Genomic DNA, 26281 nt, shown 5'->3' on the forward strand with positions numbered 1-26281 from the left:
ATGTGTTGTTGAGTCATTGATTAAAACCAACGAGAGCAGATGTTTGTTTACAGGGCCTTAAGCTTGTGAGAATAAGATCATTCTTGAATACTGTTTCTTAAATACATGATATACTGGTTAATCATTTTCTCTATCTTTACTGTTCCATACTTGAATAGTTATATAGTATTGCAGATGTCCTATGTTAAAGGCACAGTTAGTAAGATGTCCTGTTATTTCAACTAATGAAATAAACTTGCTTGATTTTGAATAATATATCATGCTGTATATTCAGTGCCTTCAGAAAGTACCCCTTGACTTTTTCCACATTTTGTTGTGTTACATCCTGAATTTAAAATATAATAAATTGAGATTTTGCGTCACTGGCCTACACACAATACCCCACATTTCAAAAGAGGAATTACGTTTAAGACATTTTTACAAATTAATAAAAAATTAACAGCTGAAATGTCTTGAGTCAATACGTATTATTCAAGCCCTTTGTTATGACAAGCCTAAATAAGTTCAGGAGTACAATTTTGGTCAACAAGTCACATAAGTTGCATGGACTCACTCTGTGGGCAATACTATTGTTTAACATGATTTATGAATGACTACCTCATCTAAGATACCCCACACTTACAATTATCTGTAAAATCCCTTAGTCGGGCAGTGAATTTCAAACACAAATTCAACCACAAAGGCCAGGGAGGTTTTCCAATGCCTCACAAAGAAGGGCACCTATTGGTAGATGGATACAAAAAAACGAGAGTAGACAATGAATATCCCTTTGAGCATGGTGAAGTTATTAATTTCACTTTGGATGGTGTACTGTGTCAATTCACCCAGTCACTACAAATGTAAAGACATTATTCCTAACTCAGTTGCCCGTAGAGGCAGGAAACCACTCAGGGATTTCACCATTAGGCCAATGGTGACTTTAAAACAGTTACAGAGTTTAATGGCTGTGATAAGAGAAACTGAGGATGGAACAACAACATTGTAGTTACTCCACACTATTAACTTACATGGCAGAGTGAAAAGAAGGAAGCCTGGATAGAATTTTAAAAAATCCAAAACATGCATCTTGTTTGCAATAAGGCACCAAAGTAAAACTGCAAAAATGTGGCAAATAAATTAACTTTATGTCCTTTATGTTTGGGGCAAATCCAACACAACTATTTTTTTTGCATGGTGGTGGCTGCATCATGTTATGGGTATGCTTGTCATTGGCAAGAGGAGACTAGGGAGATTTTGGGCATAAAAATAATCGGAATAGAGCTAAACACAGGCAAAATCCTATAGGAAAACCTGGTTCAGTCTGCTTTCCAACAGACCCTGGGATTTCAAATTCACCTTCCAGCAAGAAAATAACCTAAAACACAAGGGCAAATATACACTGGAGTTGCTTACCAAGAAAGACTATGTTGAATGTTCCTGTGTGACCTAGTTACAGTTTTTACTTAAATCGGCTTGAAAATCTATGGCAAGAATAAAAAATGTCTGTTTAGCAATGGTCAACAACCAACTTGACAGAGCTTGAAGAATAAAAAAAAAAAGAATAATGTGCAAATTTTGTGCTGGTGTGCAAAGCTCTTAGAGACTTACACCAGAAGGACTCACAGCTGTAATTGCTGTCAAATGTGAATACTTATTTAAATGAGATACTGTATTTTTGTATTTAATTTTCAATCATTTGGAATACAAAGGATAAAAACATGTTTTTGCTTTGTCATTATGGGGTATTATGTGTAGATGGGTGAGAAAAATATATATTTAATACATTTTTTGAATTCAGGTTGTAACAACAGCATGTGGAATAAGTAAAGGGGTATGAATACTTTCTGAAGGCACTGTATACCATATATATAGATATATGGTAGAATATCATAGTAATCAAGTTCTATTTGCATGGGAAAATGTCAGGGGATGCATTTACTCTATTGCTTGTGTTTTTGTTAGTGGTCCACTTTTTTGAATATAGGCACATCTTACAGAGAGTGACAGCTGTAAATGAATCAAAAACATGTAAATGAATTAAAATGTTTATTGAACTTTTGTGTGCTTGGCACCTGTATTTACAGTTTTTTAAAAAGGCCTTTCAAAATAATAATTTTGCTATTTCCATTTTTTCTCACATTTGTTTTCATGATAGATTGGCCCATATTATTGTATTATTGCTTGGCACTTAAATACAATTATCTACAACACACCAAAACATACTATAATTACTCTGTTTCCTATTCTATCTTTATAACCTTTCACACAACAACTGTAAAGCTTATGGTTTTTGCTTGCATTCGCCATCTTATATATGCTTTTAAAAAGGTAATCCACTCAAAAATAGTGAAGCCATTCCAGTCTGTGAGGAAAGGTGTTGATAAGATTGTGGTGATTTCACTGTATTTCACTATATGTTCAGTGTCCACATGAACAGAGCTTCTCGTCCAGCGTGTCCACCGAGAGGTGCAGGGTCAACAACTGGACCCCACTGTCAGACACACATAGTTCCTCCCTCACCCTGACCTTTAGTTTTGTGACTTCATCCTTCCAGCATGTGCTGTATTATATTATATTCACCCTCTGTGCCTCATCCATCATCCTCCCATCATCCCCGCTGAGTGGCCAGAGGGGAAAACCTTCATATTGAAGTCCTTCATATATATCTGGCACTGCCACAACCCTCTCAGTTCTCTCCCAATGTTGCCACAACGTTATGGCATAATGTTGGATAAATGTCTTGTTAAAACTAGAGCAGTGGAGGTGAAGTTTCTGGATCACACAGAGCCTCTGTCACATCCTGTCCGGGACTGGATAGAGTCCATAGCAACAAGGCTGAGTTACTGTAGACTGTCATTACTATTGCACCATAATGGGTTCACTCCTGAGAATCCCTCGACAGTAAGAGTATGTGGTCTCCTCTCTTTCACGTATCCCCCTGTATGTCCCCATGGTTGGGGTTAATGTTCTAAACAGCCACATGTGCACTGAGAGCACGGTATATGGTTCCACTTCCCCTTTTTAACACTATTGTGGTAATTAAATAACAGTTCCACCTCCGTGTTTAAAGCATGTGAGGTGAATTGTTATTTTTTTTAAACACAATGAGATGAAAAGTCTGTTTTTTGAAAGGTTCACTTTGTACCTCAGTATTACAAACAACGCTAAATGTAAAATGACTCATCAATAGCATATCTTAGTAGAAGAGACAGAACTTCTTGAAATAACAGGACAGTTTTTACACCATGTGCATTGACATCTGAGAGGAGGAGCCATACTGACGGCCATCACAGGAGCCAGCCCCCTGCTGGCCAGCGGAGGGATTGCCGATCATGTGCATGCTGTCCATGCCACCGTTGGACAGGTACTGGCGCTCGGCAAACACCCCGGCAGAGGAGGAGGAGCACAGGAGGCCACCCTGAGTCTTCTCAGGGCTGGAAGCCAGGCGAGGGGAAGTGGGGAAGTTGTATCCATACAGGTTGTAGGGGTTGTGGAGTGAGAAGGCGTTGTAGGATCCCTGCTGCACGTGGTGGTGGCCCCCGCTGAACATGTGGGCAGAAGAGGGGGAGGAGCCTGAGGAGGAGGAGGAGCCAGAGGTAGAGCTAGCTCCACCCTGCATCACATACTGCAGCTGGGATGCCGGAAACGAGGTCAGCTGACTTCCGTAGGCATCCATCTTCCCGCCACCGCTGCTTCCAGACAGAGGACCATGACCCCCTTGCATGCCTGCAGCGATCAGGGAGGACGTCCTCTGGGGCAGGAAGGATTCAGACTGCTGGGTGGAGGCCACAGCGCTTCCTGCTGCTTGGAGGCGTCCATAGGAGCTGTCGGCCAGTCCCCCGTAGCCCTGCAGGGCCGCCATGTTGCTGCGGGCGCAAGCCGGATACTCAGACAAGCCCATGCTGCACAGCTGGCTCTCCCTGCAACCCACGTTGAAGGTGTTGGGGGCCAGGTGGAAGGTGGGCGGGGAGCAGGAGGGGGACAGGAGGTGGGCCGTGCCAGAAGGGGAGGGGGCTCCTGTGCTGGAGGTGGTGGGAGAGGTGCCCGTACTTCCTCCTGAAAAACACACAGGGACACACACACACTCAACGCAAAGACAGTGAGACAGAGCCAATGCTACAGAGTGAAACAACAACAGAAGCATTGGCCAACAATCACACTCAGAGTATCTCTCATTTCAGCCATTCGACCTATCGCTGCCAGAATGTCTTATTCCAGTGACTGCTGCCGTTTGATCTTAACCGGTCAAATATGAGAGCCCTGTTTAAGGCTGGTACATAAAGCCACTTAATTCACATGTATTAAAGAATTTGATATTACACTTACTGGTCAATTTCAGCTGACTTTACCACTTTCATATGCTCAACATCTGATTTTAAGGACTAATTGCATGACATCATTACTTCTTTGAAATAGTAGTATTTATTGGATCCTAAACCCTAAAATAACAGTACTTGTTTCTGAGCATAAATGTGGCTTCAGTTTGATACAGTACATGTCTGGTCAACAGAGCTCCGAGCTTGCCCCTTTTCTCAAAGAACCATGCATTCATAATTTAGACATGTATTGACGTAAAAATATGTTTTTATCTTGGCACAGGTTTACATGCAATAAGTCAAGCTTTTGGAATTGACGGATAGCTGTGGGATATCACTCAAATATTTCTTTATTGATGAGAATTTGGTCCGCATTAATTTTAATGTTAGAGAAATTCAGTTTGAAACCAGCTAAAGAAAAGAAAAACTTCATGACTCTCTCTTGGCCAGGGTTCTGATTCTGACTGCACCATATGCCTTCGATAATGTTCAGCTCAGTTCTGCAGGGTTCTGTTGGCCAGGAGAGGGGGATATCATAGTGATGTCATATTTTCCTCTCTGGTCGGGCAGGGGTTAGAGCAGCTTCAGCGTTATTGAGGGGAACTGTTGATTACCCCGCTGGAAGGGCTGTTGATTACCCCGCTGGAAGGGCATCTGGTGCCGCTGGGGGGGACAGGAGTGGAGGTGGGGGGACGACACACGCTCTAGCTCCGAGCACTTACTGAGTTCATCAGCGGCGTGAGGACTCTAATTAATGTCTAATAGGTTTGGAGGAGTTTGTGATAACAAACAGATGTCGGGACAGACAAAATACTGAGTGGTGTAACGTCATCATAACCTCGGAGGAAGGAGCGCTGAAGAAATTGGCTTGCTTTAAAGCATCGGGGCCTGTGATACGAGCCATGACCAAGACGCTGAGCTTTCACTGATTCCACTCGTGTCACAAACCCGTCCAAAAGCAACAGGGTTAATTTAATAAAAAGTTCAGCAGATTCCAAGTTAGGTGCCAAAACAGGTGGTGATGACCAGACCGATGAAGAGAATTGATGTGTTGTGAGGTAAAGGAAAGCTATGAAGTGACAGTGAAAGAGTGTATATTGTAGAAGATTGTAGAGATTAGGCCATAGTTTAGAGACAGTTGTACACACCTTGCTGTTTCTGCATGTTGGTGAAGTCCTCAAACGTGAGTGTCCTCACAGGCGGTCTCCAGAATGCATAGGTCTCCATGATCGCCTCTAGCCCAGTCCTGTGTGAGAGAGAGAACGAGAGACTGAAACAGTGGAGAAAAAAAAAAGGGGGTCAGTGTGAGGGACGGATACATAAAACATAACAAAGGCGGGGTAGGAGAAAGAGGAAGGAAGAGTTGTGATGGCAAAACAGATAGTCGAAGAGAGAGAGAGGGACATAGAGAAAGGAAGGAGTGTAAGTGAGAATGAGAGAAGAGGGAGGAAGAGAAGTAGAGTCAGACTGAGAGGAAACTGGAGCCATTAAAATGTGCAGGTTTTTACTGTGATCATAAATCTGAGTGACGTTTCATCTAGAATCTGTACACGGTTCTCCTTACTGCATGATTTACTCCCGTGTGCGCCGCTGGGCCCTGTCCCAGGGAAACGAGGGCCTGTCCCGACCATGTTATTTTAGGGCCAGTAACTCCAGGGCCATTCCAGCTCATTTGCGCGCTACGCTAATCACACTGGCCCTGGCCATCAGTGCGCTCATTCATAGCGCTCAGGACCAAAACCCAACAAATGAGCTCTGCCCTGTTTTACCTCATAAAGTCAAATGTCACCAGTCAAAAAATCTGATTGATGACAATCATAATTTAATGCCTGAGAGAGCTCTATATTAAGATATAAATTAATAGAGGGGAAACAACTCAGTAGTTAATTAACGAATTAGCTTTAGTCATATGTCGTTTTAATTCATTTCAGTTCGCCATAATGTGGAATAACTGACAGCTTAACAGTGATGTAGTAAATTACTATAATGCATTGGTATGAGTAGTTAGGGGGATATGTGTGAGGATAAATACATTTTCTGTCTATAAATATCTTATTTCTACATAATCTTTTCATCTGTAGTTTTCTGCAATGAAATTCTAACGCTAGTTCATAAATCATGCACTGTATTGTTTGAAAAATGAAAAAATATGTCTCAAATAACTGTGCCGATAATGCGCTCCAGATGGGAGGGGAGCTTTCATGTGCTGAGGGTCTGGTTCAGTGTTTCCCCTGTTACATATGATAATCCGGACTGAGAGAGGGAGCGAGAAAGAGAGAGAGCTCTCCCCTACCCAGAACCTGTGTTTCTATCTCAGATCTAGTGGGGTTTTCTTGGCTGGGGAGAGAGTGACTAATTTTATATGGAGCAGCATATGGGATTAGGAGGTATCTCCAGGGGATTATTACCATATTAAAGGCCACGTTGGACAAAAGGACAGATTTGCGGCACACAGCCTGGTGAACGCTGAGACAGGTTGCATTACACGGACCTCGGGTTAGTGGAGGAATGTATACCTGTTTCTACCTGAATCCCGAAATCCTTTAGCAAATGGGTTGCGATCAATCTTTAGTCTAGTTATCTGCGGGAAAGAAAAACATGACAATCAAAACAAATGTCATACATATGACCGATGCACATGTTAGAGAGGGGGGAAATGTATCAGTATAAAGATTTCAAAGAAATCAAAGGGGAAATTAAGGAATGTATGAATAAAGCAATTCATGAAAATCTTTTTTTTAAATGTAATAATAATAATAATAATAATTGGTCATTTTCCATTCATAAACTGAATTTAAAGAGGAACTCACACCGTTTTAGCACCATACAATTCCTTAAAATATGTTTATATACTGTACACCCTTGGGAAGAATATGGTGATTTTTAAAAACTTTTTGACACATTCATAGAATATTTTGGGAATTTGTGAAAATGCTACAGTAATATGAGTGGGAAAGCTGCCGTGCATTTGGGCAATTAATAGAAAAATAAAAACAAATAAAAACGTATCTGTCTTGTCCAGGCCCAGACTCTACACAGTCCGGTGCACCATAACCAATCAGAGTTACAGTTGGCGGTATATGCAAATAATTCATTGCCATACTGGGGTATGCCATTCACTTTTAACTGTATGTTTACAGGCAGCTACAACGACTTTAGAAAGAGCCAGATGAGCTAACATGAAATCTAGTGATGGATAAATGTACAGACAAAAGGGGAAACCAGTATCTTTGGATAAACTGTCAAATGTTTCAGCATGTAGTTGGACTGAGAGGATGGGGAATAGTAGCCTGCTCGCTTGCCCTATTGCAGCCTGCCTTCCAATACCTACTTATGTCCCATAACCTATGTTTTTGACAACTGAATTGGATTTATTAGCTTGCTTGCGTGGCTGCATATTTGATCGATGACAGATGCATTTGATTGACAAATAAGAGTTTCCTGTGGTTAACAGTTGTTCAAGTTCAGAAGCGAGTCACATTTCTTGTTAGCTAGCTAATCAAATGACACCTGCAACTTAGCTGTCGCCACCTAAGCTGCTAAAAACTTTTTGGGGAAAAGTCTGCCATTTACCTACTCGTCCGAATGATGACATTACATCCTCCCAGCAGCTAGCTAGCTACATCAAAGCTCTGTGTTTTTAGCTTGCTAAATATTAGCCACATTATATAGCCACGTTATGACTCATGATCATTGCCCATGATAGTTTGATTGTGTTGAGATATCCACCTAACTTTCACCCTTTTTGCATCAACCAAATGGCTTCAGGATCCAAACAATGCATGATCTGTGATTTACAACCTGATAGCAATCTTTATTTTTGCTGCCAAGCATTGCATTGGTTAATTACAGTTGAAGTCGGAGGTTTACATACACCTTAGCCAAATACATTTAAACTCAGTTTTCACAATTCCTGACCTTTAATCCTAGTAAAAATTCCCTGGCTTAGGTCAGTTAGGATCACCACTTTATTTTAAGAATGTGAAATGTCAGAATAATAGTAGTGAGAATTATTTATTTCAGCATTTATATCTTTCATCACATTCCCAGTGGGTCAGAAGTTGACATACACTCCATTAGTATTTGGAAACATTGTCATTAAATTGTTGCACTTGAGTCAAATATTTCGGGTAGCCTTCCACAAGCTTCCCACAATAAGTTGGGTGAATTTTGGCCCATTCCTCCTGACAGAGCTGGTGTAACTGAGTCAGGTTTGTAGGCCTCCTTCCTCGCACACGCTTTAACAGTTCTGCCCAAACATTTTCTATAGGATTGAGGTCAGGGCTTTTTGTTGGCCACTCCAATACCTTGACAGTGTTGTCCTTAAGCCATTTTGCCACAACTTTGGAAGTATGCTTGGGGTCATTGTCCATTTAGAAGACCCGTTTGCGACCAAGCTTTAACTTCCTGACTGATGTCGGGAGATGTTGCTATATATATCCACATCATTTCCATCCTCAGGATGCCATCTATTTTGTGAAGTGCACCAGTCCCTCCTGCAGCAATGCACTCCCACAACATGATGCTGCCACCCCCCGTGCTTCACGGTTGGGATGGAGTACTTCGGCTTGCAAGCCAAACCGTAGTCTGGCTTTTTTATGGCAGTTTTGGAGCAGTGGCTTCTTCCTTGTTGAGCGGCCTTTCAGTTTATGTCGATATAGGACTCGTTTTACTGTGGATATAGATACTTTGTACCTGTTTCCTCCAGCATCTACACAAGGTCATTTGCTGTTGTTCTGGGATTGATTTGCACTTTTCGCACCAAAGTACGTTAATCTCTAGGAGACAGAACGCGTCTCCTTCCTGAGCGGTATGATGGCTGCGTGGTCCCATGGTGTTTATACTTATGTACTATTGTTTGTACAGATGAACGTGGTACCTTCAGATGTTTGGAAATTGCTCCCAAGGATGAACCAGACTTGTGGAGGTCTACAAATTTTTTTTGAGGTCTTGGCAGATTTCCTTTGATTTCCCCATGATGTCAAGCAAAGAGGCACTGTGTTTGAAGGTAGGCCTTGAAATACATTCACGGGTACACCTCCAATTGACTCAAATTATGTCAATTAGCCTATCAGAAGCTGCTAAAGCCATGACATAATTTTCTGGACTTTTCCAAGGCACAGTCAACTTTGTGTATGTAAACTTCTGACCCACTGGAATTGTGATACAGTGAATTATAAGTGAAATAATCTGTCTGTAAATAATTGTTGGAAAAATTACTTGTGTCATGCACAAAGTAGATGTCCTAACCGACTTGCCAAAACTATAGTTTGTTAACAAGAAATTTGTAGAGTGATTGAAAAATGAGTTTTAATGACTCCAACCTAAGTGTATGTAAACTTCCGACTTCAACTGTATATTAATCATGCATTGATTGCATCCATCTATTCTGCAAACAATACCTGACTATATGTAATGGAATTTTGAGTCAAATATACCCCTTTTTTTTTAAACCTCTTACAAAGTATGTTTTAAGGCATAAACTGTGAATTTGATATTTTGGACTGATATTATGATTGTCTGTTTATTTCATTCATATCTGCAAAGTAGTTAAAACGGTGTCAGTTCCGCATTAAGTTCACTTCCAGAATTGACTCCAATTAAACTTGAATTGACCCTGGTGCAGATAAACCAATTGAGTGGCAACAGCATCGTAGCAACAAAGATAAAAGTGTCTGGCCTCAGACCTGTTGGTTCTGGTAGGCCGTGACGGTGGTGAAGACAGTCTCAGGGAAGCTAAAGGTCTTCACTCCCTCTCCGCTGGGAACAGGCTTTGTGGGGGACAGGTCACTGCTGAAGTCCTTCCTGATCACATGGACACGAGGCTGGTACTTATGCATGGAGTGGAGGATGATCTGAAACCACAGAGAGATCGTAATGGTTACATTGTGAGTGCATGTGTGTGCATGTGCCTATGTGTGTCTAAGCAAGTCTGAGTTCATATCAGGGCTGTATGATTAAGAGGAACACAAGTCCACACTTATGATAAGAGAGGTGGTAAGGTAAGTATTTAACACCAGAGAGCAGAGCCGAGGCTTCAGGCTATGGCGGCCCAGCCTTCCCTCCGGCTCTCTGTCTGCTCTTGATTACAGCCCGAGTGAGAAGCCTCCCTGGAGCCACAAACAACTAAGGGGGTCATTTCAAACAGATTGGTGAAACAGTAACGAATAACATTGACAGTAAATGTAATATTCCAGCCCCCCATCCTCTTCACCTTTCCCCCTGCTCAGCCCAGGGGACCCCAAGTCAGGGCCAGGGTTCTGGGTCAGGTCAAACCCTCCCCAGTCACACATACACACACTGAGCTCACAACAACACAGAGCAGACAAGGGACTTATCTGACGGATCTATTATCAAAACAATACATCTAGTAGTGTCCTTAAAATAAGAGGCCTACTGTAGCAATAAAGTGATTTCAGTTACATATTTATTACTTATTTATATGAATAACAAGCAAAAGCCAATCAGCTTGGTTAATCACCTGTGCGTCAATCTAAGTAACATAAAAAAAAAAACGTTAGTTTAAACTAGAGATATCTTTTTGCATGGGCTGGTCTCAATTCACAGCATCCCCCTATGTCGGCCTTCTGCATCTGCAGTGGAAGGTGGCTGAGCTACAGCGGTGTTTGTCAGACCATGAGACAAAATTGGTCTTCTCACGAAAACATCTATACTATTGTGACCACTATATGGAAAGGGGAGACTCTCTCCGTTTTGGTCTACAACCCCCACAAGTGTCACGGGACTCGTCTGAAGGTAACCCATACAAATGAACGGAAGTATGGAGGTAGTTTTGCGACAACAAAAATAAGGGGTTAAACTAAAATATTTCCTGAGCTTTCTTATATCTCTTAGAGACATAGAACAGACACTTCAAAACCTTATGATACATTTTTTGTCTGTCTTTTTAAAAAAACATTTATTAACATTTATTCAATGCGTTTCTATGGGCTATAGCAGTAAAGACCATATTCAATATTTTATCCCCAAATAATGTATACCTAAAGAGGTCCTAAAGTTCTAAATCAAAAAGCTAAATGATCCATGGTATGACCATCTTAAAACAATTCCATATGTTAGCCCCTCCAACGGCTTAGACTTTTAGAGTTTTTTAAGAACCAATAGCCCTGCTTATGTGATTCAGAGGGGTTGGGTTAAATGCGGAAGACACATTTCAGTTGAATGCATTCAGTTGCACAATTGATTAGGTATCCCCCTTTCCCTTTATTATAGCAACCACTGTTAATGGAGAGGTTTGATACTATGGCAAGACGGAGGAAGAAGAGAAGAGCGATGGGACAGATACCCGCCTATTTGCGGTGAGGTTTCCCACACATGAAGTTCCAAAGTTAATTTCCTCTCGCCTCGATGCCTTCAGCGGAACAAAGGCCTTATGACGCGGCTGTGGGAGAGAAAGGGGCCTTGCCTGACTCCCCCCCCCCCCCCCCAAAATATGTACCCACTGCTGCATCTAACACCCATCTGTTATTACGTTTGTCAGAAGCTGTGCTAGCATCAGCTGGCTGGTCGGAAAACAGGCCCATAGGAGGACCAGAATGTGCCGGCCCATCATTGCCTCCCTAAGCTACATGAAGCCACTGGCATCCATTTTGAGAGAAGATTCTAAAAACGTATGTATCTCTCCATCATGGCTAGGGAGGTTGGGTCCATCTTGAGTAATTACATTACCTGGCATCCCTACATCAGGACCTCTATGGAGAAATGGATTTGCACTGGCTCTTCTGACTGTTTCAACAACGTCAAGGCCCCGTAATAAAAGCAATCTGGCCTGTAACAGCACGGACTTCATGTCATGAGGAGATCCATCTTGTGCCATAACTACATCAATGCCGATCAACTATTTCAGCATCAGTCAATAAAGGCAGCAGTCTTCTTCTCTAAGAATAGTCTTATCTACACATGGGTGGGGTGAAGTAAATTCCCATATTACAATGTAAAACACTTTGAGAAATACTGAAACAGTACAATTACTTATGTCTTTGTATTAGTGTCCAGGTGTAAAGGTGTACAGGTGTAGGAGGGAGGCAAGAATATGGTGTGTCAAGTTAAGCCGGCTCACCGGCTCACTCACATGGCCCTGGTCGTCCAGCTCATTGTTGGTGAGTTTGAGTTTGTCGAAGCTGACCACCTGCCTCATCCAGGTGTCTCCAGAGGCCAGGGAGTCTGGGTGGATGTAGACCCGCGGGGGCACGGGGGAGTCCGCGTTCCCCGCCACCATCCACTTGGAGCTGTGGTACACATACCTGGAGGACAGACACACAGTGACAGACGTATCAGCACCAAACCTTATTTCACATTTGGTTCTCTGTTTTTTTTTTCCACAGGTTTTGCACATGTTATTGTGAAGCATTGAAGTCAGGGAGTTCATGTGTTGCAGATGCAGAGCTTGCTCACAATAGAGACATCAAATATCCCCACACATACTACACATGCTTTTAACGACATATTCACAACTAAGCTCAGTCATAACATTTTATGTTGCATTGCGAGTTAGGGTACAATATGACTGCCCCGCCCAGCATAGAGCATTCCCCTCACTGACTGACTGAAGCAAGAGAGGGACTCCAATCCACTGTAGCCCCAAGCACAGCTGTTTTCCTTTAGTTCTGGCCATGCGCACAGTTGAAAGTGCTTAGCTGCAACATCTCTTCCATAGTCATCACTGAGTGGTAAAACATGGACAAAACTCTAATTTGGCCTCTTTGTTATTGTCTAGCAGCGTTACACCACCCTCTCGGTCTCTCTCTCTCTCTCTCACACACAGAGCCTTGAGCACCCTGAAGACACATGCACACTCTCTCACCTCTTTAGCACACAAGAACACACACACACAACACACACCAGACCAAACAAACACACAGAATGCCCGCCGTTTGTGTAATTTCCTGTTTGGATTGCTGTTTAGGGTTAAGTTCCGTGTAACAGGGAAAGTGTTGAAGAAGAGAGAGACCTTAGCCCCAAACAGGACTGGAAATTTGATTAGCCCCCTTTCATCTTCCATAAATCTGCCATCTGGCTCCAGCACAATCAATAAAGATCTGACTTTATGTGACACCATTCGGACAGATGGGGGTAGCCTAGCCCGCTCACCCAACACCACACAATTTACACACTTTACACACACACAGACACACACACCCCCACACACACACACAGACCACAGACAACATATGTATGCATACAACTCATCAAACAGATATATACTTTTATGGACAAGAAATTCAGACAGACACACATTAAAATACTCACACACACTTGCCAAACCCGGGCTGTACTGTATATTGGGTTACCTTAACTGACAGAGTAAGTATCACTATTACATTTCCCTACAGCAAGGTTCCCCAACTGGTGGTCTGCAGGCCGAATTTGGCCCACACATGGTTTTATTTGGCCCCCCAGGTTTTCTGAGCAAAAATAAGTATTATTATTTTTATTTTAGGGGGGACATAAACGAATGTAAAAACACCAGGTAATCGCCTCCAAGTGATTTTAATGTTTTGAATATTCCCAAATATTCCCTTGCATAATAGCGAGACACGAGCTTGTTTACAAAAGTAAGCAAGGTTTGAAATTATAATATTTTAGTCAAATGTTATATCTGTTTGGGCTTGCAGTCAATTTGCAGTCTAAAATTATTTATAATTATGTTCTGGCCCCCCGACCATCCGCTCAAAACAAAATGACCCGTGATTGAATCTAGTTGATCATTCCTGCCCTACAGGGTTGACTGGTGTGTGTTCAGAGTTTACATCATTAAGTAAAGTCCTTGTATGTGAACATATTTTCGTGTGTGTGTGTGTGTGTGTGTGTGTGTGTGTGTGTGTGTGTGTGTCTGTGTGTGTGTGTGTGTGTGTGTGTGTGTGTGTGTGTGTGTGTGTGTGTGTGTGTGTGTGTGTGTGTGTGTGTGTGTGTGTGTGTTTGTGTGTGTTTTCAAATATAGAGGACAAAGTCAATTTGAAGAGCTAGACAGTGCTGGTGTCTGCACTTTTTGTTTGTGATTCAAATTTAGAACATACCAACTGTCCACATAAAAGACAAGTAAAATATGGAGATTTAACGAGCCCAGTATAAACGAGACACTCCTGAAGAGAGGCAGAGAGCCTAAGTAAAGCAAGTCAATTTCAATAAAGACTATTTCCAGACCCCAACTCTATGAGAACTATGAGACATTCCAGTGACAGCTCGGAGCTCAGTCTGCAAAGCCCTGTGGTAAAGTCCCCAGCCAGGAAGAAAATCCTATTTAATTTTACAAGATCTTTTGGCTTCTCAAAATCCTCCATAATATGTTGGTTCTCTAGACCATCCCCTCGTAGACAAACACTTCAGTCAGTGAGAGAGCCAGGGTTCTACGATCCTTCAATGGCACATTTACATAATCAAACAACTGGGGGAAATAATATGAATGCATTGTTAAAGTGGTTCCTCAGTGTTCCATTCAAAAAAACCAAGTCCTGTTTCTCAAATAAAATGTAAACATAGTAAAAAATATCTGTAACAATAATATAACATAAATGCATGTTATTGATATATAAACTGAAGATGTACACTGTGAAATTAGAAAATAAATGTAACAAATGCATTGTAACCCATCTGTAGCGCTGCTATAACATTAATGCAACTATGACACTTTGCCACTTGTCTGTCGCTCTGCCACGTCACCAATGTATGACACATTGAACTGCGTCCTTCAGCTGAGGTAGTACATTAAAACAATATCTTACGGCATAAAAATTGTATTCCGCCATGGTCAAAGAACCAGGTTTAGGGTAGAAAGATGTTTTGCCATTTCCATAGTGAATAATGCTATCAATATTATGGTCTCACTCTAACCATACACACATATGATAAATAATTTTAATTCTCCTCTCCTATGGTCTCTTTCTCTCCAGACATTGTGCTCTATGCCAGAAATTCATTCAGATACTTTGGCCGGAGATATCCATCATAAAAACCTATCCCCAAGATGGACAACTGTAAAGGTCATTGTTTCAGGTTCCATTCAGATTTATGTGCATATCAGCATACCATTTGAATTTTGCAATGATCTGTGCATGTTGTTTGGGGTTCATGAGGACGACTCTCCATCTTAAAATACACAACATCTATTTATCAGCTATGTTGTCCAAATTGGGGGTAGAGCCTATTTTGGTTTGACTGAATAAGAACATCAATCTCAGACATGGATAGTGTAATGTTCCAATAGCACATGTTGTGTATATATCTGTACATCACCGTGCACACACGATAGTACACACCCATCTGAATGAGTAACGGGAAGATAGGAAATGTTAGGAAACGCTAATAAGTGTGAGCATACCTTAGGAAGATAGGAGCATACCTGTATCTCTTATTGTCCACAGGAACAATATCCATGGCTATGTAATACTGCTGATGGGGGTCCAGACCCACAATCTTTACTCTCATTGCAGGGAACATCCGCCTGAGAGAGAGAGCGAGAGGGAGATTAGCAATATAGCTTAAGTTTAATATTATATTATGAGTATCAGCATTACAAATGGAACCCTGCACCATGTAGACATTAAGTATAATTCCACTCATGCCACTAGAAATATACTATAGTGCGCCATTGGGCATGGTTTAAAGTTTGACCAATGTCTTGCCAGTCATATAGCCAATTTCCACCCCTCATCCACTCATAACAGCGCCACAAACATAATTTTATGATAATTCCTTAAAATGTCTGTATCAACATTCCACGGCTTCATTAAATAAATATTATTCAGATTAAAGAAAGTAGGTCATTTCATCCTCAAAGAAGATTAAAACTGTTTTAATGCACGAGCTGGCAACAAACTCACTCTTCCTTGAAAATATGCACCCAATCATGAGATGTTTTTTTTTTGGTAATTCGATGCAAACCAAACCAGGAAAAACAAAAAAAAAGTCATTAAAAGTAGGACTACATACACAGAGACATTTTCAAGTTAATTCCTCGTTTTACACTTCAAAAGCTGCATTTTTCTTTTCATTTAAACGTCATAAATCTTTGCCCTCATAATGACAAATAAGTTCTGTTTTCTCACTTTCTTTCTCCTCTGAATTTATAGGGTTATTATTAGCAGAGGCATGAAATACACGCAGCTAGTCGTTTAAACTATATTGCCTTTAAACAGACACGGATTATATATATGGGGCTATTAACAACGTAAATCTGATTCATGAATATCACGAAAACAACGTTGATCATATATTGTTTAGGTAAGTCAGATGTATAGGTTAACTGTAAAGTTGGCGTACATGTGTTATTAAAACAGAAGAACAAACGCGAAAATACAATACAACTTTAAAATCTTGTTATGTAATTTGATAGAGGCCTACCAAAAGAAAATTAAACACGCAAACAACTTGGCCCTTGCCATTTCTCCATAAAAACATGTCGACTAATTGGTCAGCTTCAAATAAATTAAGATACATTGACGAAAACAATCAGTGGATAGCCAATCTAGTCTAAGGAAATGGAAAGCATGCTTTTCCAATTAGAAGACTAAGAGAAATATGCCGCATCCCCGTGTTAGGCCATATATAGCCTATACTGCTTTGCCCTAACTCCCTTCTAATGCATGACACATATACAGAGGAATCATCATAGGCCTATGTTTGTTAAATGTGATTAATATCATACTATTTTCTGTTGTTAAACTTCATAATATGTTCTGTTATTAAAGGTAGTAGGCCTATATTAGCCTAAAAGTAATAATAATATATGCCATTTAGCAGACGCTTTTGTCCAAAACGACTTACAGTCATGCGTGCATACATTTTACGTATGGGTGGCCCCGGGAATCGAACTCGCGGCCCTGGTGATGCAAGCGAGATGCTCTATCAACTAAGCAATACAGGACCATACACGGTTACAAATGTGGAAAAATCAAAAGGCTTGATGCTGATTGACATAAAATGGGAGCCTGAAACATACCTAATATTCCAAATTAATTACAACTATTTTGAAATGGGCAACTGGCTAAATCGAATTTCACAATCCAGAGTAAAATAAAGTGGCCTTTGAAACTAAAACCTGTTAGGTTAGATTTAAGATGAACACCATCTATATTAAACCTAGTTTTGAAATAAACAAATTATGCATTATAAACTATAGGCCTACAGAAGACCATATGCTTTCAGTGTTTTTCGTTTGTTTTATGGAGGAAAAAGTCATAACCGCGACCGCTTTATTGCTAGGCCTACTTCGTGAATCAGTCGACTACATAAATTCATCGTCCGCCTATTGCTTGATCGTTAAATTCAAAATGGACGGGAAATACCTGGTGTTCCTGGCGAGGAGGGAAAGTCTTCATGAGAACAGTGTAGGTTAAGTTATATGCTCGGTTTGGGTTGTAATTGCTGCCTGTTACGTTCCCCAGTACGTAACACTGCCCAAAAGAGCAAGAACCGAAAACATGTTTCAAAGAGATTAATTAGAAACAGTTCCTTTCTTCCCCGGCTATTCTCTGACATCAGCCATGGAATACCCTCATACGTCATTTATGGCCTGTGATTACAGAGCGGCCCTCTCGCGTCCGGAGCCCTTGCCCCCATGTGCAACCCATTAGCACCCCTCAAAAACATGCGTACTACAGGGGTAATGCATAGCGCACGGGGATATTTTGCGCAAAAGTAGGCAACATGTGTGTCACCTTAGAAAAAAGGTGATATCAAACCTAAAAGGGTTATTCGGCTGTCCCCATAGGAGAACCCTTTGAATAACCCTTTTTACAGGTAGAACCCTTTTGGTTCGAGGTAGAACTCTTTTGGGTTTCATGAAGAAACCTTTCCACAGAGGAACTAAAAATGGTTCCACCATGAGCCAAAAATAGTTATCCTATGGGGACGGCCGAATGAGCCCTTTGGAACCATTTTTTCTAAGAGTGCATGCATGGTAGGTGCAAGAAGAAAATATATTAATCAGCGGAGTCCTTTAAATCATAAATATGCAGCAGCTGCTTTACCTCCCGGCTTTAGTGATGATCATCTCCGTGCCAATTTCATGGAAGCGCTTCCAGAGGTCCGCGCACTGCAGCTCCACCTGAATCTCCTCCATTGAGGCAGCGGGAGACAGCTCGCAGGCCGCCGGGGCTAGGTCCTCAGGGGAGCCGAAGGAGCACGACGTCCTCTCCGCCAGACCCTCGCCATCTGAACCCGGGCTCGCCTCAGAATCTGTGGAGATTTACAGGATTAGGAAAAAATGTAGCCCCGGTAAAACTGGGACCTAAGGAAAATTAGTTGAGTATTGACCGTTGAGGCGAAATCATCTGTAGCATGAACTCCGAGAAAGCACCGAATCTGACTCACTCAAATCATATGGGTTTGATTGGATTTCAAATAATAAAAAATAAATCTGACTCTAAAACGATTCCATTTACGTTTGAAATGTCATAAATTGTCCACAATAGTAACGCTTGCATCAAATGAAATGCGCATTTTACAATTTTTTTTATATTTTTTACAAAAATTCTAAAAGCTATATTTAGCCCAACTGATTGTCATGCCAACTACAAACTACTATCATTCATATCACTATGTCTACAAATGTCATATATTACGATGTCACATAGGCTATGAAAAGAACCCACAACAAAGTTAGGAAAAAAGTTATATTTTCCCCAATGGAATCTCTGGCAACACAATAAGAACAACAACAATAGCAAAATAAATGTATAACCTGCATATAGAACTTGAATAGTCAAGGAATTTTTCCAGAATAACTGTTCCAGATCTTAACTTCCAAATAAACCTATAGGCTTACATTACTACTGGCTTCAGCATTTTATATTTGACATTGACAACACTATGTAGTGAAAAAAAAACATTTAGCCATGTATCAGCTCATAAATATATATATTTTTAATCTATACAGCACACAGTAAAGTTATGAATTGTATATTTCAATTTCTTATTAATGTACTTGTCTCTGTTATTATGTGCCAATATGTAATATTATATGATTTATTGAGGGCCCTGACATGAGTAGGTTGCTTTGGCAGGACACACCATGCAAACAGGCTTTTATGCAGATTCAGGACTGCTGAGAGACTGGAGTGTGGCCCAGGACTAACCACCAAGTGATCACGACCCCAAAACAAGAGACAAGAGCATGGAGTGGAGACATGAAGACACTGCAGGCAGGACAGCTCTACCCCAGAGACAGAGAGGAAGATGAGAGAGGTCCATAGAAGGGGAGCGAAAGAGTGAGAGGAGAAAAAAATCATTTTCATCATCCTCTTGAGAGATCCTTTCAGTATGATGGCAGTGATGACTCTCTTTGTGTGAGCCAAGGAACATGGTAAGACAGTGCAACTGTTGATTGGCCCATACAGCCATCATGCATCCAGCAGCCATCAGCCACACAGCGGGCCAGGCCAGAGATCTGGGCCTGCTCAGAGCCATCATGGCTGCTGCTGCTGTTGTCTCGGCGCTTTACTGTCATCAAGCTACACCACGTCCATCCACTAGCACTCAGAGTCACCATGCTGTCCCTTACATGTCAACAGACCAGTCCCTGTCCTCCACCGCTATCCCCCTGTCCCCCTCCACACGGACAGCCTGCTCTCAGTCACACCCACTATAACCAGCAGGAACAGAGCAGAGCTACAAAAGTGTGAGAAGAACTACACACATCTGTCCCACATTACACAGGATATTGCTGGGTAGAAAGACGCATGTCTTGAGAGAAGGGGAAACAATGAGAGAGATGGAGTGAGCGACAAATAAATAAATATATTGAAGAAAGTAGCACCTCGTGGCAGCTTACAGATAGAAAGGTGGAAGCAGAGTCAGAAATCTGGTACTAACCTTAAGTGCATGACTAATGCTGACTAACTAGCCAATCATAGACAGTAGCCAACCTCTGCTAAACTGTGGAGAGCAGCAACCACTTTTTCAAAACCCAAATGAACTATCTTGTGGTTAGGCACAAAGAAATCAAGCGGTGAGCCTCAATGGAGAACATAGATCTCCTCAACTGATATGTCTACCAGGTCTAAAAAAGATAACAATAATGCCATTTTCTGTTTGTCAAAGCTTGGGTTCACACAGGAAATCGAGCTAGTTGAATGTGAATAATAACGGCTTGTAGGTGCAAAGAGGAGGGATTTCAGCTAATTATTCATACACAAACTTATTCACTATGTGATTATCTAATTTGGACAAAAATGTTACGAATAAAATCGCAAAGACCTTTCTATGGAAACAAGTTTATGAATAGAAAATGCATTTAATAGAGTTGTAACAGAGTGGGCAAGTAGCAATCTACCAACCTTGAAATTGCAGAGTAACCCAATCCACAAGAATCAGAACCACCTGTTTCCGCCTGTAATTAATTCAGGCCCATGTTAGGGAGAGGCAATAAAATAAGGATTAAACCCTTTTAATAGTACAAACATCTGTTGGCTTGGAGTTAAGCTTTTCTCAGAGGCATCATTTTAAAAGTTGGGTTTCTAAGATACAACATTATTTAGAGACGATCAGCAGCAATTTGCATTTTGTGAAAGAGGAATCATCACCCCAGAAGTACCAAGTGACAATTTATATATCACATATTAGGCTATATCATATATTATTATATAGAATAGGTTAACAATATTGAAACCTCAGAGCTATATGAAGTACGGACAGAATAAGATTAAACATTCTGTCACTTAAAAATCAGTGTCACTCCATAGACTAAAAACATAAAACAGTCTACATGGTTATCCATAATATAATTACAGATTCTGAGTGAGACAGACTACTGTTCAAGCCTTATAGGCCAGTAATAGGTTTAAGAGTGAGATTAAAGATCATCTGTAGTGATATATTTCACAGTCTGGATATTTACATTTATTTGTAAATCCATAAAAGAAAAGCAGTCTCTCTCGCTCAAACTCTCTCTGACACAAGCAAGCGCGCGCACACACACAAACTGCTGACAGTGCTGATGTTTACATTTAAGGTAGGCAATGTAATATTGGAGAGGTTAATTCTGCAGATAGGCCTACATGTGCTTGTCTGAAACAAAGGTAATGTGTCATACATGCTGGCTCTCTGGGAAACGGGATTGTTATTCATCCAATTTAAACTATTGAGTAGGGGTGGTTTTCTTACACTTTATATTTTTTCCCATGACGTGTCTTTCAATGAGAATGTTGTTTGACCATGTCGGTTTGAAAGACTCACATGGAGGCAAAATCATTATGTAAAAAATCTAAACCGCACAAACTGACCACAAAGACTAGCTGTTATCAGTGATGGCTGGTCTATCTATACGTGTCAACTGGAGGCTAGTCAAGATTGGATACTCAAACTACTTGCGACTCTGCCAGGAATATGGCTCCTAAATTACTTGGAGCTCGCGAGACAACGTTCCTTTTCAATCAACGACGACTCTAACTTAATGTAAAACCGTGGAGGATATATAACATTTCCTTAACTGACTGAATCGCAGTCAATGGTAGTACTGAAACCCTGCATCTCAGCTGTGAACAAATTTAGTTCGGTCCTCCGCATTTGTGAGGCATCCCCCAAACGCACAACACTTGCTGCTGCACTTCACGCGTCAGACAAGAGCCTCTGTGCATGAGGTTCAAGTCATGTTGCTGTAGGCAAACCACAAAGCTTTGCAGTTCTAAAATGAACTGTACAATTAGAAAATAAATGTGTAGGCCTAGATCATTAAGCCATGCACGTGACGCTAAATTAGGTTCTAATGAACCAAATAAGATATATATTTTCTATGTATAGGCATATAGTATATAATGTGGGTAGGCTATTAGTTTGAGATCCTTTTAGATACAAAAAAAATGTAGGCCTATAGCCTATTTGATAAAAAGCAGGTGGGACTTCGCTACTAGGCCTATTGTGAATCCAATTGTAATGGGGATTGTAATATTGAGATGTTGGTTTACGTGTCTGTTGAAATTCAATGTAGGCTAAACTGAGCTGAGAGGAGATAGCAATTCATATTAGGATTATGATTCATATTTGCGGCCTGGGAGGGTTAGAATGGGATAGAGAATATATCCATCATCATTCATTGATGTATTTAAAAAAGTAAGGATATTCAAACTCAAAGCTTCGAGATTGAGTCATTCATGCTAGCTTTTGACATAAATATCTCTTCGATGAGTTCAATGTTCTTAAATTCAAACCTACCCAAATCCCCCAAGACTTAGAAAAGACGAGAGTCAATTGATTTTGTGACATATTCAATAACTTATTAGTTCGTTTTAAATTTGTATAAAAATTAAGTCATAGACGTCTTTGTAAATAATTTGGAAAAATCTAGAATTAAAAATGATATGATATGCCCATCTTGAATCGAATGTGACTTGAAAATCGGGATAGCCCAGGCTACTTATTATTACAACATTTGCAACAAAGAAAAGCAAAAACAAATGGTTTACCTAAATATAATTGCCATTTAGGAATATCAAGTGTTTTGACAGTAATAAAAAGCCTGCGTGATTCATAGGCTTTAAAGATTAGCCTGAGCCTTTTGATTTTGCGATTTCAGATTTACAAAATTAATATTATCAATTTTAATTAAATAAACATTGATATCCAATTTGCTTAAATTGTCAAAAATGGACTGAAAGCTGAGTTGATATTTTCCGTAGCCTTATGGCAGAGGTTGCGTGTCCATTCCATTTCATATAGATACATAGTTTAGCCTATATTATTGGAAAAGTAAAGTACTAAAAGATAATAATAAAAATAGTTTAAACGTAGGTCTACGTTTTATTGGCCTATTGTTTCCCACATAGGAAAAGGGATGGAGTTAGCCTATAGGCTATAGATATGCTTCACGAAATTAGAATAGAAAATACAGGGCACACAGGCTAACCAAGTGAAAAGAACAAGCACACAACAGGCCTACATTCAAACAAACTCTCTTCACACGAAAACACACGCATTGTGGCATGTGATGGCTAATTTCTATATATTGTGCCATGCGCCAAAAATTCAGAATTTGCATTGAATCACAGAAACCAATGTAGGCCTTCATAATCTCAGCAAAAAAATTCCCCCAATTCAAAACCATCTTAAGTGAATATGAATTACAACTGACCATGTCTCCACTTAAGTCACTGGCATGGCCAATTGTTTTGTATCAAGAGAGGCACGCGTGAAAGAGAGCCGGAGCAATTTTATGCAGCTAGGCTTCTGTAAATGGAGAAGGGACAATGGCCCCACATGCAACCATCATTTTGTACCCATGTGTAGTAATTTGTGAAACAATGGTAATATAACTTTTAACGTAACCGCTTATGATATTTATGATCATAGGCTGTATCACATCCGGCCGTGATTGGGAGTCCCATAGGGCGGAGTACAATTGGCCCAGCGTCGTCCAGGTTTGGCCGGGGTAGGCCGTCATTGTAAATAAGAATATGTTCTTAACTGACTTGCCTAGTTAAATAAAGGATACATTACAATAAATTAAAAATTAAGGAATATAACTGCGCAAAAATAAAATTAACCGTGCTCTGCTGCAATAGGCTACTGCGTTTTTCTGGGTGCGTCATGGCTTAGTGACGCCTCGATCAGACCGACAGTGACCTTGCATTCTGATACACCAGAAGAACATTCAGTTCCATTTATCCAAATATGGATCAAATTGCATGCGTAGATGTGACAGAAGTACACTGAACAAAAATATGAACGCAACATGTAAACTGTTGGTCCCATGTTTCATGAGCCGAAAGAAAATATCCCAGAAATGGTCCATATGCACAAAAAGCTTATTTATCTCAGATTGTGCGCACAAATTTGTTTACATCCCTATTAGTAAGCATTTCCCCCATGCCAAGATAATCCATCCACCTGACAGGTTTGGCATATCAAAAAGCTGATTATAACAGCATGATCATTACACAGGTTCACCTTGTGCTGGGTACAATAAAATGCCACTCTAACATGTGCAGTTTTGTCACACAACACAATGCCATAGATGTCTCAAGTTGAGGGAGCATGCAATTGGCATGCTGACTACAGGAATGTCCAATAGAGCTGTTGTCAGATAATTTAATGTTAATTTATCTACCATAAGCCACCTACAACATCGTTTTAGAGAATTTGGCAGTATGTCTAATTGTGCTCACAACCGCAGACCACGTTTGCTGATGTCAACGTTGTGAACAGAGTGCCCCATGGTGGTGGTGGGGTTATGGTATGGGCAGGCATAAGCTCCGAACAATGAACACAATTGCATTTTATTGATAGCAATTTGAATGCACAAAAAATACTGTGATGAGATCCTGAGGACCATTGTGAAGCTCATTTTTTATTTTTTATTATCTGTGACCAGTCTGTGAAATCCACAGATTAGGCCTAATGAATTTATTTCAATTGACTGACTTCCTCATATGAACTGTAATTTAGTAAAATCTTTGAAATTCTTGCATGTTGCGTTAATATTTTTGTTTAGTATAGCAGCAAAAGGTGAATGTTGAACTTTTGTTGCACACATATCCAGTAAAAAAAATGTAATTTATGAATAAAGTTTGACTGCAGAATTTATTATGCCCCATTGATGCATTGTCCCTGTCGATCTGACCGAGGTGTGACAGGCCTATTCATTTGTTAAAGTGATGGCATTTATACAAAATCAATAATTTGGGGTTGGTTAACTCCTTTGATAATTTATGCAAAGTTAAAACACCACTATTACGGTTTAATAGTTACGCTTTTTTAAACTACATACATATTAATTATGGACACTATTAGCCTACAGATGTTATTATTCCACATTAGTAGGCCTATCTGAGGAAAAGGTTATAACTAGTTATCTTTGAAATGGTGATGAAATAGTAGCCTTTTCTGTATTCCTCTTTTCCGTGAGATAGGCCAATCCGTAGTTTTGTTTTGGAAGCATAACAATATTCAACAAAAAAAAAAAAAAAATGAAGTGATGGTGGTTATGCACTGACCGGGGTCGATATCCAAACAATGCACAGGGTCGTCGCCGTCTCCTAATTGTCCGTTGTTGGCGAGGCTCTCCATAGACAACTCCAGATCCTTTTCCTCCCAGCCCCGGAGCTTTCTCTTCTTATTTGACCCGATCAGGGCTTCCACCGAAAAGGCGTGCGCTCTTGAGCTCAGAGCAGCAGCAGATCGCCTTCTGTCACTCATTTCTCTCAAGGCAAATCCACCAGAGGGAAAACAAAAACTCCGTCCACGCAGCGAGCACAAGGAAAATGCACACGTCAATGTTTAAAACGGTGCAAAAGTCGCCAATGACGAAAGTAATCCAAAAACTATGTCTAGAAATGGTGTTTCAAACCTCTAAAGATATGATACGCCATCCCCACGGCGCATTTAATTGCTCGAAAGTTAGCATTAAATATATTCCTGGCTATCTACCGCTTTTTGTCTCTCCGTCCTGCTCTCCTGCCTCTTTCTCTTCCCCTTTCTGTCCTTCTCCCCTCTCTCTGATTGATACTCACTTCTGGATAACTTTTTTTTTTAAGCGTTAAGGGCAACCCTTTCGCTCACTGTCAAATCGCACACGTCCAATGAGAAGTTTGGAAAGAGAGAGAACCAAAATCTGTTAACCAATAGCAAATGAGAGAAACACCAACTCCTGAAGCAAGAATCCTAAACCCGACCCTTGTAACTGACCATCCAACACCGAATTAACATCGTCAGGGCTTTATGGGGGAAAAATAGAACTAAACGTATTTCATAAATATTATGGCCAGCTACCTGCGCCCATGTCCCCCTCCTGCCCCCCATCCGAACCTCCTACCCCCTCTACAAATATGTTACTAAGATTTACTTGAATTACCTGTATGAAATCATTGTGCAATGATAAACTGTCACTGAAAGCCTCCATGCACAGCTACTGAATGTGCAAAGACATGTATAAAGGGCAAAGAACAAGTGATGTTTCCAACTAACCACATTTATAATGCGGTATTATACAAAGGTTGGCTATGTTTCCGAATTTGTATTAGGATCCATACAATGTC

General features: G+C 40.6%; 1 protein-coding gene across 4 annotated transcripts; it reads right to left on the minus strand.

The window, feature by feature from the left end:
- Positions 1–2008: 2008 nt before the first annotated feature.
- LOC110501665 (T-box transcription factor TBX15) lies at positions 2009–25762 on the minus strand. 4 transcript variants are annotated; one of them, XM_021579375.3, is made up of 8 exons: positions 25241–25762; positions 18284–18491; positions 15655–15756; positions 12376–12559; positions 9983–10150; positions 6812–6876; positions 5444–5565; positions 2009–4035 (listed from the first exon to the last, which is right to left on the minus strand). In XM_021579375.3, the coding sequence occupies exons 1-8, from the start codon at positions 25440–25442 to the stop codon at positions 3218–3220; spliced, it is 1869 nt and encodes a 622-aa protein (XP_021435050.2). In that variant the 5' UTR covers positions 25443–25762; the 3' UTR covers positions 2009–3217. The 4 variants fall into 4 exon arrangements, with proteins under 4 accessions (XP_021435050.2, XP_021435051.2, XP_090071989.1 ...); XM_021579376.3 differs by having other exon boundaries at positions 12388–12559; positions 25241–25761; XM_090215863.1 differs by having other exon boundaries at positions 5444–5541; positions 25241–25761.
- Positions 25763–26281: the final 519 nt, after the last annotated feature.

The sequence above is a fragment of the Oncorhynchus mykiss genome, chromosome 22 (genome assembly GCF_057628025.1).
Source record: "Oncorhynchus mykiss isolate SJ-2025 chromosome 22, ASM5762802v1, whole genome shotgun sequence".
Classification (NCBI taxonomy): domain Eukaryota; kingdom Metazoa; phylum Chordata; class Actinopteri; order Salmoniformes; family Salmonidae; genus Oncorhynchus; species Oncorhynchus mykiss.